At 48.3% G+C, this 17,301-nt stretch overlaps 1 protein-coding gene across 2 annotated transcripts; it reads right to left on the bottom strand.

The window, feature by feature from the left end:
* Positions 1-4,061: 4,061 nt before the first annotated feature.
* Positions 4,062-16,790, bottom strand: FCAMR (Fc fragment of IgA and IgM receptor). Of its 2 annotated transcripts, XM_025355813.1 has the most exons (8): positions 16,251-16,790; positions 13,785-13,857; positions 13,258-13,314; positions 11,883-12,026; positions 8,399-8,737; positions 6,635-7,406; positions 5,898-6,016; positions 4,062-4,767 (listed from the first exon to the last, which is right to left on the bottom strand). In XM_025355813.1, exons 1-8 carry the CDS (start codon positions 16,287-16,289, stop codon positions 4,607-4,609), a joined length of 1,704 nt encoding a protein of 567 aa, XP_025211598.1. In that variant the 5' UTR covers positions 16,290-16,790; the 3' UTR covers positions 4,062-4,606. The 2 variants fall into 2 exon arrangements, with proteins under 2 accessions (XP_025211598.1, XP_025211601.1); XM_025355816.1 differs by lacking the exon at positions 6,635-7,406 and having other exon boundaries at positions 4,741-4,767.
* Between the last annotated feature and the right edge of the window lie 511 nt (positions 16,791-17,301).

Genomic DNA, 17,301 nt, shown 5'->3' with positions numbered 1-17,301 from the left:
GCCAGAGGTTGGCAGAGGCAGAACATAGAAGAGTTCAGATCCTATTCAGTAAATGTGTGTCTTTTTGTTGTTGCTGTTTGTAGAGATGAGGTCTCACTATGTTGTCCAGGCTGGTTTCTAACTCCTGGCATCAAGTGATCCTCCTGCTTCGGGGTCCCACACTGCTGGGATTACAGGCATGAGCCACGGTGCCTGGCTTCAATCAATGTCTTTGATGCAATGCATCCAGGAGGCAAACAGTCCTTGATGCAATGCATCCAGGAGGCCTGCAGGCTGGGGGCATTGGCACCGGTGATCTCCACATGCCTCTAGAGGTGCAGCATGGGGTTCTCTCCCGAGGCTGCCGCTTCTCTGCTGCCCACATGACTTTCATCTGGCCCATCAGAGAGTAAGCAGTAGGATGACAGCTCATCCTCCTGCTGACAGTGGAGGAAGCAGGCAGGCTCGGAAAGGCCAGCACCTGTAAACCAAGCTGTGTCACCGTATGAAAAATGAAGAGCTTGGTGGCACTGGACCCTATGCAGAGTTCGTTTCTTTCTGAGTAGAATCTCCATTCTCCATTCCTCATTAGTCATGCTTTCAGCTCTGGGGTATCTGTACCAGGGGAGCACAATCAAATAACCTGTGTCTACTTGGCTGAAGTGTGCTGTGGGTCTCTCTGTGGAGGTATCTTCCTCTAGGGTCTGACTGAGGCTGTTACTAAACTGACTTTTTTTGTGTCAGACCACAGTGGGCTACTGGAGGAGAGGAAGAAATCTCCAACATGTTAGCAGAGAGCTCTGAGAAGTTGGCTGAGAGTCAGGCATCTGCCCCAAGTAACCTGAGACAGATGGACATCCCCGCAAAGAAAGATCTGAGCTCCTTTTATACATATGCCAACAAGGACCTCAGGGCTGGTGCCTGAAGTTTTAGCTCTAGTTCCGGCTCTCTGAACTTTTTTTAGTGCCTCATTAGGCCGGGATTGTAATAAACTAGTTAGGTGACTAAAGAGAACCAATTCCTGGAAATGATTATGAAACCTTCCATGCACGAGCTTAAAAAAGAGAGAGAGAGGGAGAGAGAAAGAAATAAGCAAGCCTTTAGAGCTTTACACAGGAAAGGACCTGACCAGATACTCAGACTATACATCCAAGCAAGGGGGAAGGCAGGGGACACCGCAGAGATCGAGAATGAAGCGCTGGAGATGGGCTGCTTTGCATGAAGTCCCAGTGTGCCCTTTCCCGAGTAGTGTAACTTAATTTATCTGGTCCTCAGTTTTCCCATCTGGGAAATGGGAATGATCACACCTCCCTTACAGAAATGTTGCCGTAACTGTGATACACAATGTGAAAACACCTAAGATAGTGCCTGCTGTGCAGAAACACATTAACAAGCAGTAGCAGCGTTCGTAAGTAACAGGTTAAGGAGAACTGCAGAATTGCTCCCTAACCTGAGAATCTGCTTGATCTTGTGAATATCAATGGCCTCCCTGCATCCTCGATTGGGGTCTAGGTTAGAAATCCCCAGGGAGACTTCTCTGATTCTTGATGTTTGCCTGCCCCTCATCTCAGCGGTATAGGCGTCGTGCTAGCCGGAGGTATAAGATAAAAAAGAAAAGCCCTGATAATACTCTCCTCTACCAGTTGGGCCTCTGGCCCTTTAAATCAACACTCCTGCCTACTCCATGGATCAGTTAGCCCATAAAGGAGAGCTGTAAACACTTGGGGCTTCCCCGCTTCTTTCCCTGAAAGTTCTTACTCAGATCTTATCTCTGCCCCCTACAAACTCTTGGCCCTGGGAATCTAATCTGGCTCTGCTCTGGCCTTTTGAACTCCTACCAGCTCCACCACTGGTGGGGCTTGACTTTCCCTGTAACGGCCTCCCTGCTAGAAACGCTCCTGGCTCTAGCCACGTGGCCGACACTCTTGCTGGGCTGATGGTCTCCTCTTTCCTCTTCTTCCCCCAAGATGGGGTAGTCAGACAGAACATTCTAGCTGCTGAATTCCACAGTGGAAGTATTAGAGCCATTCGGAGGAAGGAGAGGTCCTAGAGAAAGGTGGTCAGGGAAGCCCTTGAGGAAGAATAGGATCTGATCTCCAGATCCCAGCAGGAACAAGAGAGTCCTGTGCAATTTCATGGCTTAGTGCAGGGATTGGCAGATTCTGGCTCAAGGGCCAAATCCAGCCTCCCTCCTGTTTTGGGAAATATAGTTTTGTTGGAACACAGCTGCGGTCATTTGTTTCTGGATTGCCTGGCTGCTTTTGTGCTGCAATGGCAGAACCGAGTAGTTGCCACAGAGACTGTACGGCCTGCAAAGCCTAAAATATTTACCATGTGGCCCTTTACTGAAGAGATGGCCAACCCCTGGTTTAGGGCATCAGGCTTCCCCAAACAGTGATGTGAGGAACTCCAGCCCCATGAGACTGCTTCAATGAACCACAATAATCCAACACATCTGGGAAACACACATAATGTCCCCACCCCGAGGTGTGAAAACTCAAGGTGTTTCACAATACACCTTCATGTAGCAAAGGTTCCAAAAGATCCTGCATAGAAGAATGTTTGTGATTTCCCAGCATTTCCAAAACTTCATTAATCTACCAAACCTCCTTTTCCTCAGAACACCTTTTCACATCCTGAGAATCTAGCATTAGAAACAGTCTGGGTGCTGGGCCCATCCCTGCCACAAATGAGAACCAATTCCTGGAAATGATCATGAAACCTTCCATGCACGAGCCTAAGAGAGAGAGAGAGAAAGAAGCAAGCCTTTTGAGCTTTACACAGGAAAGGACCTGGCCAGATGCCTAGACCATAAATCCAAGCAAGGGGCACAGTGATCCAGAACATAGCTGTGAAGGTGGGCTGCTCTGAGTGGCCTTGGCTGAAGTACACACCTTGCAGAGCCTGCTCCCTCATTGATTGAATGGGATCCATGATGTCTGTACTATCTCTGTTACAGGATTTTTTGGGGCAGGTCATCGAGAAAGTGAACAGGAAAATAGTCTTGAGGGATGACTGTGCTATCCTTGATTTCTGACAATGAGTTTTGCTTTGGTACAATGCTCAGCAATGGTGAAGTGAAAAAGGCCCTGAACCACGGTCACGAGTTCTCTTTGCTAGTCCTCACGGTGCTATAACTAACTGGGTTAACTGGGTGACTTTAAACAAGCGCCCCCCACCTGTACTTAACCCTGCTGGGCCTCATGTCCCTCTCTTCTGGAATGAGGGCTTTAAACTAGTTAATCTCTAAAGATCTGTTAGCTTTGAAATTCTGTGATTCCATGTGGTTAGATGTGTGCAACTTCCCTACTTATCCAAAACAACAGGTTTCTCTTACAAGCCATGAAACCTGCATCTCCTTGATTTTCTTGGTACAATGTCCGTTTTCAGAACCAGATATGAAGAGGTATTACTGAAGGATTTCTGTGCTGCTGACAGCTTAGAAGGGAGGGCCAAGCCTTCTGGAAATGTCTACCTGGCAATTCTCAGCTTGATATTGGAGCCTATCTTTCCTTTCTGCCTCCACTGCTCAGGCTGTTCCATCCAACAATGGAGCCCAGACAGTTTGCCAGCGGATCTGGCAAAAGAAAAGAGTGGATGTGATTCCTGGAAAGGCAGTGGGGCCAAGGGTGGAGCGAAAGTTCCCTGACAGGCATGAGGTGATGTAGTTACAGGGCAGGATACACATAAAATTCCTCTCTTTTGTCTCCCACCTCACCCCCAAAAACCATCTTCCAGCTTCACCAACAGTCCTCCATATCGAGGATTTATAAGCAACTGAACAAGAGGGGCTTTATGAAGAAGGCAAGAATCTACTGAAAATACCCTGCTCCTCCATGAATGTAGGAAAATCCCAGAAAATCTTGGCCAGGTCAAAAGGTCTACGTCACAATGAGCCTGGGTCCAAATGGGGGGGATGATGTGAAGAATGGGTGTTTGCCCTTTTGGTCTCAGTGTAGAAACCAGCTGCCTGTGGGGTCATCTAAGGGACCCCGAAAAGGAGGGACAGAAGCCCAGGGGGATCCAGAGCTCTTGCAGAGGCAGGGTGCCCAGGGGCCACTGAGCCCCCAAGTCAGTCAATCAGCCACAGGTATTTATTGGGGTCCTACTGAGTTGGAAGTTCTCTGGGGCACATCATGAGACAGATAAAACGCAATTACTGCCCTAAAGGAGCTTAGAATCTACTTGAGAAGGCAAGGTTGGTACACTTAAATACAATTAAATGTGAGTGGGAGGCTGAGTGCTAACAATAGTCAGAAAAGGGGCCCCCAGCAAGGGCTGGGAGTGATGATAGAGGATTTGTCACTTTCCACACTTATTGGAAGCCTCTTCTATTTTCAAACATTCAGGAATGGAAATTTCACGCTTTTCCTAGGTGACCTCTTCCAATGTTTCATACAACTTTCTTGAAGTCTCCTTTGAGTCATCTTGTAACCTTCGGACATGGATAATGCTTGACTTTCTTGGGCCCAAGGACAGCCAGCCTTTCTTCCGTGGGTGGAGCCCCGGCTTCATCAGCTTCTCTTCCCACAGGTGAAGGAAGGATGATGGAAAGAGGCTGGGGTCCTGGAGGCCTTTGATCTTGGTCCTCCTCCCATGGTAACTGAGCAGTTCATCTTTCTGTCCCTCAGGGTCCTGGATTCCTCTCTGGGGCAGTCAGGCTGGCCTCAGCAGGAAGAGAGTCATCCTGGAGCATCTTTCTTTCCACATGGGGCAGCTGGTCTGGTTGGAGGTTCACTTCCAGAAAATGTGTCATCTGAATTAGGGTGACCCTTTCTGCCTCTTGAGCTGCAGAGACACAGAGCAGACTGTGAGGGCTCTGGGTAAGGACAGCACTGACTCTGATTTCCTAAGAACCACTCCCACCCACTGCAAGTTTTCAAGAACTTTCTGACACAGAAGCAATGGAGCCCTAGTTGGTTAGGTTAAGCCAGCCTACCCCCTGATAGGACTTGGACTTCGGGACCTGGGTCTGAGAACCTTAGCCTCCTCCACTTGCTGACAGAAACTCTCACCCTTTCTTCACTAGGTCTACATATCACAGAGCCGTCACTTTAATAAGAGTACTTAAACCTGGGCACATTGCTCTCAGAGAATCTTAGCAGGGCCTTGCAGAAGGGGGAAAATACAAGGTTTGATCCCAGGTCTGGACCCTGCACTCCTGCTCTCTGCTGTGAGGGTTGCTTATGAGGCTTATGATTAACATAGGCATCACAGCCTTTGTAATCCTCCAGGAACTTCTCCTTATGCTCTGGGATGCCATTGATACATAAGTACAGAGAAAATTTCTGATTTTATTGATTAAAAACCAAGGCAGTTTGGGCAGGGTGGCTCATGCCTATAATCCCAGCAATTTGGGAGGCCGAGGATCACTTGATGTCAGGAGTTCAACACCATTCTGGCCAATACGGTGACACCCCATCTCTACTAAAAATACAAAAATTGGCCAGGCATGATGGTACACACCTGTAGTCCTAGCTACTTGGGAAGCTGAGGCAGGAGAATTGCTTGAATCTGGGAGACAGAGGATGTAGTGAGCCAAGATTGCACCATTGCGCTCCAGCCTGGATGACAGAACAAGACTCTGTCAAAAAAAAAAAAAAGAAAAGAAAAGAAAGGAAGGAAGGAAGGAAGGAAGGAAGGAAGGAAGGAAGGAAGGAAGGAAGGAAGGAAAGAAAGAAAGAGAAAGAAGAAAGGAAGGAAGAAAAAGAAAGAAGAAAGAAAGAAAGAGAAAAAGAAAAAGAAAAAAAGAAGAAAGAAAGAAAAGAAACGAAGGCCAAGAGTGGTTAAATGTCTTAGGCTAGAATTTAGCTTTTCTACACTGAAAAGTCCTGGCAGGACTCTACGCCTGCCCAGCCCTGAGGGTGTCAGGTGGGAACCAGAACTCTTCTGTTTAGCCTTGGGACTACTGAACTCACAGGTCCTCCTTCTCCGGAGCTTCCTTTGCAATAGAACCAGAGCCATAAGCATAAACAGGGCCAGCATGGTAGAGACAGGAGCCAGGGTCCGAGAGCTGCTTTCATCTTCTGGAAAAGCACTAGAGCGGGGATGGAAAGAGCACAGGAGAGAGGAGGTTGGAGCCGGGCAGAAGATTAAAGACCATTTGCCCACGTCCTCATTTTACAGGTTGGGGAGCTGACGCCAAAGCAAGTGGGCGACCCTGGTTCCCATGGCAGGTTAGTGGCAGAACTGGGACTAGAATCTCTGTCTTCAGGCTTCCAAGCCCAAATCCTTTTCCCTCTTCCATCCATCCGTGTGTGGGCCCTGCAATGCCTCCCAGTGAGAAAGAGGTAGTAGTCAGTGACTCCAGCCTCAGCAGTGGGCTCTGCCACAACCTTTCCTTGTGGCTTCAGTGCATCACCCACTCTCTCTGGAGTTTCTATTCTTCATCTTTAAAAACAGAAAATCCTAATGAAGGTTCCAGCCTAAATATTGTCTTTCTGTCATTTAGATATCACTTGAAAACCACATGGAAATACTCAGGGAGCGTTCTCACAGCAAGGCCCCTTGAGTGAGGGAGGGCATCTGATGTGTATGTCACTGTCTTGTGGGTACAAAGGGAGAGAAGTGAGCAGAGGGAGAGGGGCCTCCCTTGCATGCCGGGGATGAGACAGATGTGGGGCCCCCTGACTGGGAGAAGGTGCCTGGGGGTTACCTCTTCACAGAGGACTCCTTGCCAGGGGGCCTCCAGGGTCCTACTGCCGGGGCCTGGCTCAGCGTTGCTTGGGGACCTCTGTCTCCAGTGGCAGCATCTAGGTCCCCTGCAGCACTTCCTTCCCCAGATGCTGCCTCTATGCTGGTCCACACACCTGCAGCTGGAGTTCCCAAGGTACACACGCCTGCAGCTGGAGTTGTTTCTCCAACATAGCCCAGAGATTGTTGCTTAGAAACTGGCGTTGCTTGTGGGAGGATTTCCCAGGCCAGAGTTTCTGAGACCAGAGCTGGTGGCCTAATGGTTCCTAGGACATTTTTGGCCGCATCAAGAGTGATCCTGACCCCCTCTGTGTCCTCCTTTGGCCTATCAGCCTTGGTAGTTGTCATCTCCCTCCTGTCCTTGCTGGCTCTCGCCCCGTTTGTCACTGAGCTTCTGGTGCCCCCCCAAACACCTTCTGTTGTATTGGACATGCTTCTGCTTTTTGCAGCTGGACTCTCTGGAATGGGAGCTGGTACTTTGACGGAACCCTCCGCCCAGCTGCCTGTCCCTGGAGCTGCTAGCCTGGTTGCTCCTGGGGTTTGGCTTCCCTCAGCTGAAGCTGTGGTCATGCTGGTTCCTGGAGTTGAAGCAACTGTGTCCCATGCTGTCCCCTGTCCTGAGGTCTGGGTGGTTCCTGGGGTCCATCTATTGGCCACCGGAAATGCTGTTCCATAGGATCGCATGGTGAGCTCCCCAACAGCTGGAGTGGCTGTGGGGAGGGTGCTGGAGGGACCTGTGTGGACAGCAGAGGGAAGCCACATGGGAAGGCTGGCAGGCGGCCTACTGGTTTTGGCAAAGGACACCAGGTTTCACATGTCTGCTAAGTGGAATGCAACCTCACTAAGAGATGCAGTCTTTGACCAATAGGATGGATAAAATAAAAAATAGGAAAATTTTTCATTATCCATTATCTGTGGCAGGCATTCTCTAGTCTGTGGCAGACACTGACATGTTATATTCCTATTTCCTTTTCCCATGCCCACATATTTTCTATCCAGCTGTCTTGAACCCCCAAGCTGCTTTCTCCAGAGGCCCACCTTCCAGCAGGTATTGGTCTTCAAAGAAGACAAAAGAAACACTGCAGTTCTAGCAGAGCAGCCAGTTCCAGCAGGTGGCTGGAGAGCAGCATCTAATAGAATTAACCTGCTCTCAGGCTGCCTTCTGTCATGCTGTCTCCTCTGCCAAGTGGCCTTTCACAGCCTGGATGCCCTTCCTATGCTCTGGGTGCCTGACTTGGGATCAACAACCAGAACCTGCCACAGAGGGCCTAGGCCTGGGATCTGTCAGATGCCTGCTGAGGGGCTCAGCAAGAGTCTGTGTGAGGGACAGCCCAGTTGCAATTCTTCTGTCCTGCCTGTCACACCTCCTCTGCAGTCCTGCCGCTTCTCCGCATGTCTGAACATGTAGCTCTCAGGATCCTAAGAAGCCGCATTATCCCATTCTTGGAGCCATCTCCAAATATATATTTCATGACATTTGGGGGACTCGGGTGGAAGAGTGTACATGCATTCACTGGGGGAAGTTTTTCCTAAAATCTCCCTTTCTTTTGAAGGTAGCCTTCTTCTGAAATGAAAGCCTACTTCTTAAAGTGTTTGCCTTGCCCCAGCTTTTCATTGTCACTTCCCTAATGTTTCAAGCCCTTCTAGGTCTCTGAGCCTTCTCTCGCACTTCCTCCTTCCTAGAACGTGCTTCACCAAGCTTGACCCATCAGCCATCAGCTCGTACCTGCAGAGATGGTCAGATTCATGCTTAAGAACAGCATGGCATTTTCACTTCCAATGCCGCAGAGGTAGCATCCGATGTCATCCGGGGACAGTTGGGACAGCCTCACCACAAACAGGCCTCTCTGTGGAAAGTCTGTGAGGGCCACACGGTCACGATAGCGATGGTGAGTGTAGTGGCTGGTGGACACAATGGTCTGGCAGATCCATCTTGGGGGCCCCAGACGGCACCAGTACTTCCTTTGGTGCCTGTTGACAGATGAGGGGGCATAATGGCAGCGGATGGTGACAGCTCCTCCAGGCTCCCCAGACACCAGCCTTGAGCCCTTCAATGCATTTGGAGCTGTAGAAAGAGAAGGAAGTCAAAGGAGAGGGAGTGGTGAGCATAGTCACTGTTTGGGGAGTCACGAGCTCTGAACTCTGCCAGAATTAGAGGTCAGGTCAGAAAATGCCACTGTGAACATGGCACAGAATCAATATAGAAATGGCAGAACTCAGCCATTGGGAAAGCTGATGTTGCCCCGAGGTATGGAAGATGAAAATGTCATCATAATCTTACCCACTATTTAGCTAACACTTATCCTGTGCTATCCTGGTCCATCCAGAGCATGGTTCCCCTGTGCTCCAATGCAGATGTTTAAAATGATGCTATCTAAGCACATGAATGAGGGCTGAGGCAACATCTGACACTCACTCACTCAGTCACTCCTCACTGTAGGTTTAGACAACACCGTCCAAACAATGCCACCGACGATAACATTAAATGATAATTTATCATTAAAATACAAAAATATTCACAATTATAAACAAGGACCCTTTCAGGACATCAGTGATGATTCCCTGATAGAAGGACTCTGGTTTGCATGGAATGTAAAAGAGAGATGCTAAACAGTAAGAATATATCAGTGTATCTTTCATGTGCAAAAGACGAGGAGCCCTGAAACACGAAAATCCCGTTCTGCTTGCTGGGTACCTGTCTGGACCAGTGGTTGCAAAATTCTTCACACTAGTCACTTTTCCATAGAAACAGAAACAACCAAATGCCACCATATAAGCACAGAGGAGCAGTACTGTGAATATGTCTGCTTGGCAACAGGCATAAGGACAATTTGTAGTTGAACCACATATATGGCCAGCTTCCTGAATGACTTAAATGTGATGGGGTGCAAGCAGAAACAAAGTTTATTCTTTCTCTCACTGCCTCTTCATATCTTCTCCATGGACATCTCTGATCCTTGATGAAATCTCAGGCACAATCTCATGTGTAGTAGCTTTCATAATCTCTCCTGGATAACAAAAAGCCCCGCTTAGTCTAAACTTACACATCCAGTCCAGTCCAATGAAAGATTACAACTCCAATCTCTTGCCCAGTCAAAACCTTTTCCTTTCTCCCAGCTGGGCTTGGAGTCTGTCATGGAGGAGGGGGGCATGGTTGGGGTCTCTTGCTTTGCTCTACCCCTTCCCCTATTCAAAGCTTCTGTTTGGGGGTCCCTGCAGTGTTGGGTAGAGTGGGGAGAGGAGAGGTGAATGAGACAGTTGTGATCTGCCCTTGGTGCTTTCTGGGCATGGCAGATGACCAAGATTGCCTCTTTTTTGCCTACCAGATATATTTTTAACATATATGGCTGTCGTTCTCTCCTTATGAGAACTGCATGTTTTTCTGCTGGCCTTTGGTGGCCACCACCCACAAGCCTATGACTTCTGGCTATCTGCCCTGCTCTGTGGTCATAGTCCCCTCTGGGTGGCCCTCTAGGTGGAGGCCCTGCATTTAACACAGGAAGCACACCTGTGTCCTGTGGTCAGAAGAAATCTGGGACAAAGGGCAAGCTTGTTGAGTGACTTTCTGGAAGTTCCTTCTCTTACTTGGCTTAAAGTGAGGAAAAAGTGATGTCTCCTGTCCCCTGGGACAAGTGGAGGGGACCACAACACAGGGACCTCTCTCTGACACAGTGAGCTCTGCAGCCGCTGATGATTCTCTCCCTCCCTCATTTGGCCTGGACAGATTCCCTCGGGGCTGTTGCTGGGACTAGCTCTATGGTGTCTTTCTGCAGCCCTGGACATGTGGTTCAGCATCTTGCGGTAGGATGTGGATGCCTGGCACCTATCAGTTTGTTCTGTCTTTAGGACCTCTAAACCCCAGAAAGTGCAGTTTAATATCCTTGATTTGGTTTGGATGTTTGTCCCCTCCAAATCTCATGCTGAAATGTGTTTCCCAATGTTGAAGGTGGGCCTGGTGGGAGGTGATTGAGTCGTGGGGGCATCCATCATGAATGGTTTAGCACCATCCCCTTGATGCTAAATGAGTTATTTCTCAGTTCACATGAGATCTGGGGCCTCCCCTCACCCCTTCTCTTGCTCCCTCTCTCGCTATGTGCTGTGCTGCTCCTGTTTTGCCTCCCCTATGAGCAAACGCTCCCGAAAGCCTCACCAGAAGCCAAGCAGATACCGGCACCATGCTTCCTGTACAGCCTGCAGAACCATGAGCAAAAGTATGCTTCTTTTCTGTATAAATTACCCAGTGTCAGGTATTTCTTTATAGCACTGTAAAAATGGCCTAATATAATCCTATTACCAGGAATGGTTAAGCAGTTTGTGGGTGCCAGAGCAAAATGAAAATGCAGGACTTCTTGTTCAAAAGTTATTAGGAATTTCAACATGGCAACAGCAGAGCATTAAGCCAAGTACCTTCTGAGTATGGGGTCCTGTGTGAATGCACAAGCCCGGGAAACCTACCCTGCCTATTATGTGTGTACTCAGGTCTAATTACTGGAAGAGTAGAGGTCATAAATGTTATGGCTGTACTGATACTCACTGTAAGTTTAATTAAACAACACAACCCAAACCATGCCACTAATGGGAAAGTTAAATTACCATTTAAATGTACCGAGTTGTGAATATTTGCAATATTCACAATGACAAACAAGGACCATTTCAGGACAACAGTGATGATGCCCTGATAAAGTGTGCATACCCCGGATTTCAGGGATTCTCCTGATCTGCATGTGGCACATTTGAGAGGAGCATGGTTCCATTAATCAGCAGGACGGGGTGGTCTGACTTTACAGTAGAAAGCTGATTAAGAACCCTTAATTGACCCTTGCAATGCACATAATTTTTTATTAATACCAAAGTTAAGAACCAATACCTTAAGGATTTATTTGATAGATCACTGATCAGTAGCTCTTTGTTATAAATAATAATTAAGGTTTGGGAAATTTTATATTAACTACCGTAAGAATTCAAGACCAGGCCAGCATTTTAGGGTCAATGTGTACCCACCTGGGGGCCCTGATGCCAATTCTCTGCTCATCCGTGGAGGTGGGTGCCCTGGCTCTCATCTCATCATTGTTACTCAGCAATTGTCTATTGCTATGGCTTCCATTAGGAGAGGCTAGGGCTGCCTATAGCTGTAGGGAGCCTGACTTGGTCTGAGAGAGCCTGAGAGGTCTGAGGTCCATGGTTGAACAAAGGGAGGGTAGAGGTTGTACCTGCAAAGGAGCTCTCCTCCCTCCAGCAGAGGGGCGACGAAGGCCTGAGTGTTCCCATGGTCCGGAGATGGGTCCTGGAGGGGAGAGAGCCCTCCCACAGCCATCTCGGATGGGGTCTTTCTTGTGGAAGGGTGAAAGAAGAACCTGCAGCAAAGGAAGGAGGTGGGTCATCAGGGAGCCATCCATGTGTCCAGAAAGGCACCCACAGAGGAAGAAGCAAACAGCCAGCTCCAAACCCCTGCCAGGCCACATAGCTCCAGGCCATCCATCAAGTAAGAGCTGCCTGCCCTCCTGCAGCTTCTTCCTCCCACTGCTACCACCTTGCTGGGGTCTCAGGCAGCAACTGCCTAGGGGGGTGCTGCTAGGCAGCTGCGAAGGGGGTAGGGAAGTGGGAAGGCAGCAACCACACCCCCTTCCTGGACTGCAGGCCTTGTGGGGATGAGGGAGTATACCTTTAAATGAAGATTGAAGTGCTGACCAAAGCATTTAACTGGAAACTTTAAATGATCAAATTTAGAACGTTTGAGACTTAAAGCAATTAATTTAGGACTGTTACTTAGCAGAAAAATCATGGACCTGCCTGAGTTGTCATTTGGGGGCAGGGGAAGCCTGCTGTTACTGAAAATTTTAAAAGGGACAGCAGGAGGTTAAAAAGGTGGCGTGATTTTATCACACAGAGTGCTTACTCAAATATTGGCTGCTTTTTTTTGTTTTTATTTTTCTTTTGAGATGGAGTCTCGCTCTGTTGCCCAGGCTGGAGTACTGTGGCACAATCTCAGCTCACTGCAACCTCTGCCTCCCAGATTCAAGCGATTCTTCTGCCTCAGCCTCCCAAGTAGCTGGGACTACAGGTGCGTGCCACCACGCCCAGCTAATTTTTGTATTTTTAGTAGAGACAGGATTTCACCATGTTGGTCAGGCTGGTCTCGAACCCCTGACCTTGTGATCTGCCTGCCTTGGCCTGCCAAAGTGCTGGGAGTATAGGTGTGAGCCACTGCGCCCAGACTTACTGGCTACCTTTGATTTATTAAAACTCTGATTTGTTTTTAAGCCAGTTGTTAATCCTTTTTTTTGGTATTATCATAGAATTTTCATTCATTCATTAATTTATTCAGTCATTACTTATTAAGCATCTATTTGGAACTAGATTCTAGGTACTGGGTACTCTTGGCGCATACTCATTATATTCCTCAATGGTTCCTTATTACCATCAGAATAAAATCTACTACAGCGTGGAGATGGGGCCATTTGTCATCTAAGCATGGTTTATACCTGGACAGTTTTACCATACCAGCCTGTGAGGAACTTTAGGGCAGCCTGGAAGACTCAGGTCTGGTTTTGTAAGCCCTGAACCTGGGCTGGGTTTGGGACTCACCTTGTAGCAGGCACAGTATGAAGAAGAAAGGCATTTTCCATCCTGCCTTCCTGTTGGCAACCTGCAAAAAACACTGTAAATGAAAAGAGGCCTGAGAGAAGCTGGGTGAGGGCAGTGGGGACTTGAGAGAACAAACATCTTCTCGCTTTGGGATCTCGGTTTGCTTGGCGCAGGGGCTGGGTTGCAAATATCTGAGAGTAAGACAAGCACTTCCCTCCCTGAGAAAGCATGACTTTATCCTTAGCCTCCTAAGCATGCACATTTTGGTCACGTCCACGAGGCTAAAATGTCCCTTACCCTTAAGGGTTCTGTGTTCAGAAGAGGTGAAACTCCCTCTGTAGGATTCTAGCCTGGGCACCCACTTGCCAGCCTGGAGCTCTGAGTTTGTGGGAGCACCGTGTAATGGAAAGGCCACATTTGAAGTCTAAACTCTAGTTGGAATTGTGGGACCTTGGAAAGTTAGTCTCAGGGATTCGATTCCTTTTCAGGGGAATGAAGGAATCTGCATGGGGTGGTTGTTTCACAGCTTAAGTGAGATTGTGGTAAAGTGCCAGCAATGAGCCTGGAGTAGTCCACTTCTGTTCCTCTCCTCGCCACTTCCTGTTCACAGAAGGGGAATTGGTTTTTTCAAGGGAAGATTTCTGTTTCACTGTTAGTGTGCCTCTGGTCAGTAACAAGGAGTTAAAAATTAAATCTCAGACCAAGCAGCTCTCTGCACTGGGGTGCTATTCTGTTTCTTCTCCACAACTTCTAGAAAGCCCTCTCTGTCCCCCAATCCACACTGACCTTCACCCCTCTCTGGTCTCTCCCACTGGCCTGGGGAGCTTCCAGAGGGGACGGCTTTGTGTTTCATCCCTCTCCCATCATGCTTTGAAAGGGGATCTAGCACATTGTAGATGTGAAATGCACAGCTATTGTGAACAGTAACCCTCCTCTTTTAATGGACACCCTACTGATCACTACTCAAAGGTCTTTCACCACTTGCTGATGAAAAAGACAGATTGTGGCTGGGTGCGGTGGCTCACGCCTGAAATCCCAGCGCTTTGGGAGGCCGAGGTGGGTGGCTCATGAGGTTAGGAGTTCAAGACCAGCCTGACCAACATCTTTACTAAAAATACAAAAGTTAGCCCGACGTGGTGGCACACGCCTGTAATCCCAGCTACTCAGGAGACTAAGGCAGTAGAATTACTTGAACCCAGAAGGTGGAGGTTGCAGTGAGCCCATGCCACTGCACTCCCACTTGGGTGACAGAGCAAGACTCTGTCTCAAAAAAAAAAAAAAGACAGACATTGTACGTTATACTTCTTTTGTATTCCCTAGAGGGTATTCATGGATGCTTTTTGATTGATTAAAAATCTACTCTTTGAATCTATCTACTGCTTCTGTTTCTGGGACCTATAGATTTTTTAAAAAGCAAACTAAAGTTAGCCAGTGAGTTTTCTTCCTATTCTGTTATGTTCCTCACTACTGTTAAGGACAGGCGCTAACAGTCCATGGCTTGGCCCATGGGCAGAAACCCCCTCACTCCCCAAACAGTTTAAGCCATGCAAAGCCACTGGCCAGTTTGGGACACAGGCTGTGCAGGAGGGAATCACAAAGAGGAAAACAGGGAATAGGGGAAAAAAGGAGGCAAAGGAAGTAGGAGAATGGGGAGAGAAAAGGAGAGGTAGGAGGTGAAAGAAGGGAAAAGGGAAGAGAGGGGACAGAAGAGAAAAGTAGAGAGTCCATGGGGTGGCCCTGAGCTTGTTTTCCTGCAATGAGACTTGGCAAGTTGTCACCTCAGCTTGGCTCTGCCCAGCCCTCTCCACTGAGGCCTTTCCCTGTTCTATCCAGTTTGAGTCCCAAGGGTGGCCAGATCTTTAAAAGTCGATAGGCTCTTTATGCATGTTTCTGTGCCTTCCCTCTAGCAAGTCCCCTAGCTTGGGCACTGCGATGGCAGTCTCAGACCCTTCCCTGCCTTACAGAGCTTCCTGTCCCCACCCGGAGACTCTCCCAGGGTGTTCTTGCACCTAATTCATAATTTGATTAATATTCACCAAGTCCTGGCTGATTCTGGGGCTGGCACCTAGACACCCGCTGGGCAAATTTTTCTAAAGCACTAAGTGCTGATGCAGCATGTGTTGGGGCCAAAGTCTCTGCATCACACCATCCAGTTCCTCTGAAGCCACCGGTGCAGCAATCTCTGGGCTTCAGGAAGAAAAGCCGGTTCCATGGGGCAATGAGGAAGCAGGAGTATAAGATAAAATGTTTCCAGGGAATTATCAGCTTTGATTGGAAGCTGGAAGGATAATATTCAACGGAATGTCTCCAAGTCACCCTCTCTGCCAATGACCTTCAGAAATCCTTTCTCCAGGAGACAGGGGGCCATAATTCAGTAGCCTGGGGCCACAGGCTTCTGTTACTGCACACTGCATTTTAGGGGATGAGACCACATGAGGGTACTCTCTTGTCTTGCTGGGAAGGGCATGCACCTCACCTCAGCTTCAGCACAGGCTGCTGTGTGACTTCCCAGATGCCTACTGGCCCTCTGAGCCCCAGTTCATTCCTATCCCCTCTCCACATCCCCCGGGCAGCAGATAAGAAGGGAAGGAGTCAGTGTGGTATAGAGGAGAGAGCACAGAACCAGGACTCAGGAGGGGCTGCAGCAGCCTGAGGCTGCTGCAATAACTTGGCCAATGTTCTGTTCCTCTCCTCTATGAAAGAAGAGCTTTGCCCACATGTTCTCCATGTTTCTTCTCTTTGTAACGTTTTTTTGGTTCTAAATTATCCAGGACTTCTAAGGAACCATGCACTCTGGTGGGTGTGAGCAGAATAATAGGGAACTGAGAGGGAGCCCTTATGTTCTGGACCCTAGAACCCTTAACTGGCCTCCTGGGAAGAAGCCCACCTGCTCTGGGAAGGGCACTGAGGAGCATGTGTGACAGCTATGACTGCAGTTCACCCCCCACATTCAGAGGCAGGATCCCAACCTCCAGGAGAAAGCCTCATTTCACCTTTTGTTCTCTGAGCTTCAGTGTGGCCTCTCCATCCATCTCAGTCCAGAAACAAGATCCACGTGGACTTTTCTTCTCATGAGATGCAGGTGTTTGGACGTCTTCTAGTTGCTCTTCTTTAAACCTGGAGACTGAGAAGTCAAGGTGGTATGTTGGAAAGCAGCTGGAGCTAGTAAAAGAAGGTTGGGGTGTAAGGCATAGCTCTGTCACTCACCTCAAGTCACTTCTTTTTGGATTTTATTATTTATAAGAGGAAGCCAGTCCTAATCCCTTGTCTTTCTTACTGTCACTTATTCCTGAAGAACTTTTCCAAGGGTGGTAACAGTAGCTTCAAGAAAGAAAACAGTGATCCATGTCCTTCCTCCTCTTGTGTCCCCTCCAGTCCAGGGTCTCAGACTATTTAGGGTGCCCCAGCTTACCAGCCCATTCAGGCATCTCCCAGACAAGTGATGCAACAACTTGGGCAGGAGGGCAGGGAAAATTCAAAATTCAAGAGAGGAATTCCCCTGCCATTTGGCTGGCAGCTGGTGCCCTTCAGCTGACCTGGCCCCTCCAACTCTCATAGAGAAGCACTTTGGAAAGCTTGGATCACTGACTTCAGAGCTGCATGAGCTGGTGGTTACTAATTCATGTTCTGGACAAAGCATAATACAGTAAATGAGACGATCTTCATGGAAAGAAGACACTGAGAAGTGTGGCTTACCCAAATAGATGACATACTTGAAAAATACCCCAATATTTCCATTTGGAAAATAGTTTATGGGGTTTTTTTCCTTGTAAAAGATGTGATCTTCCAATCTCTGTTGGTCTGAAACTGACATTAAAATGGCTTGTACAGCTGAAGCACTCAACAATGAATGGGCACAAGGGGATGGGGGTGCTGCAAGCTGTAATTTGGGACCTTCACTAGGACCCCTGATAGATATGATAATACGGCACCTCTGAGCCATTTAGAAAGGGCAACTCTTTCTTAAGAATAAATTCAGTTGGTATATTGTTGTGCAATTTGCCATAGCCATAGATGGCAGCATGTATTCTCCGTGCGATTCCC

The sequence above is a fragment of the Theropithecus gelada genome, chromosome 1 (genome assembly GCF_003255815.1).
Source record: "Theropithecus gelada isolate Dixy chromosome 1, Tgel_1.0, whole genome shotgun sequence".
Taxonomy (NCBI): Eukaryota; Metazoa; Chordata; class Mammalia; order Primates; family Cercopithecidae; genus Theropithecus; species Theropithecus gelada.
Note: the sequence above shows the minus strand (reverse complement) of the source record. Positions and strands in the feature narration are given on the sequence as shown.

Coding starts and splice junctions, on each gene's coding strand:
- FCAMR (XM_025355813.1), bottom strand. CDS start 16,289: ATGGATGGAGAGGCCACACTGAAGCTCAGAGAACAAAAG. Junction 12,027..13,257: donor CATACTGTGCCTGCTACAAG/GTGAGTCCCAAA, acceptor CCTTTGCTGCAG/GTTCTTCTTTCACCCTTCCA. Junction 4,768..5,897: donor GCTCCGGAGAAGGAGGACCT/GTGAGTTCAGTA, acceptor GTGTCTCTGCAG/CTCAAGAGGCAGAAAGGGTC.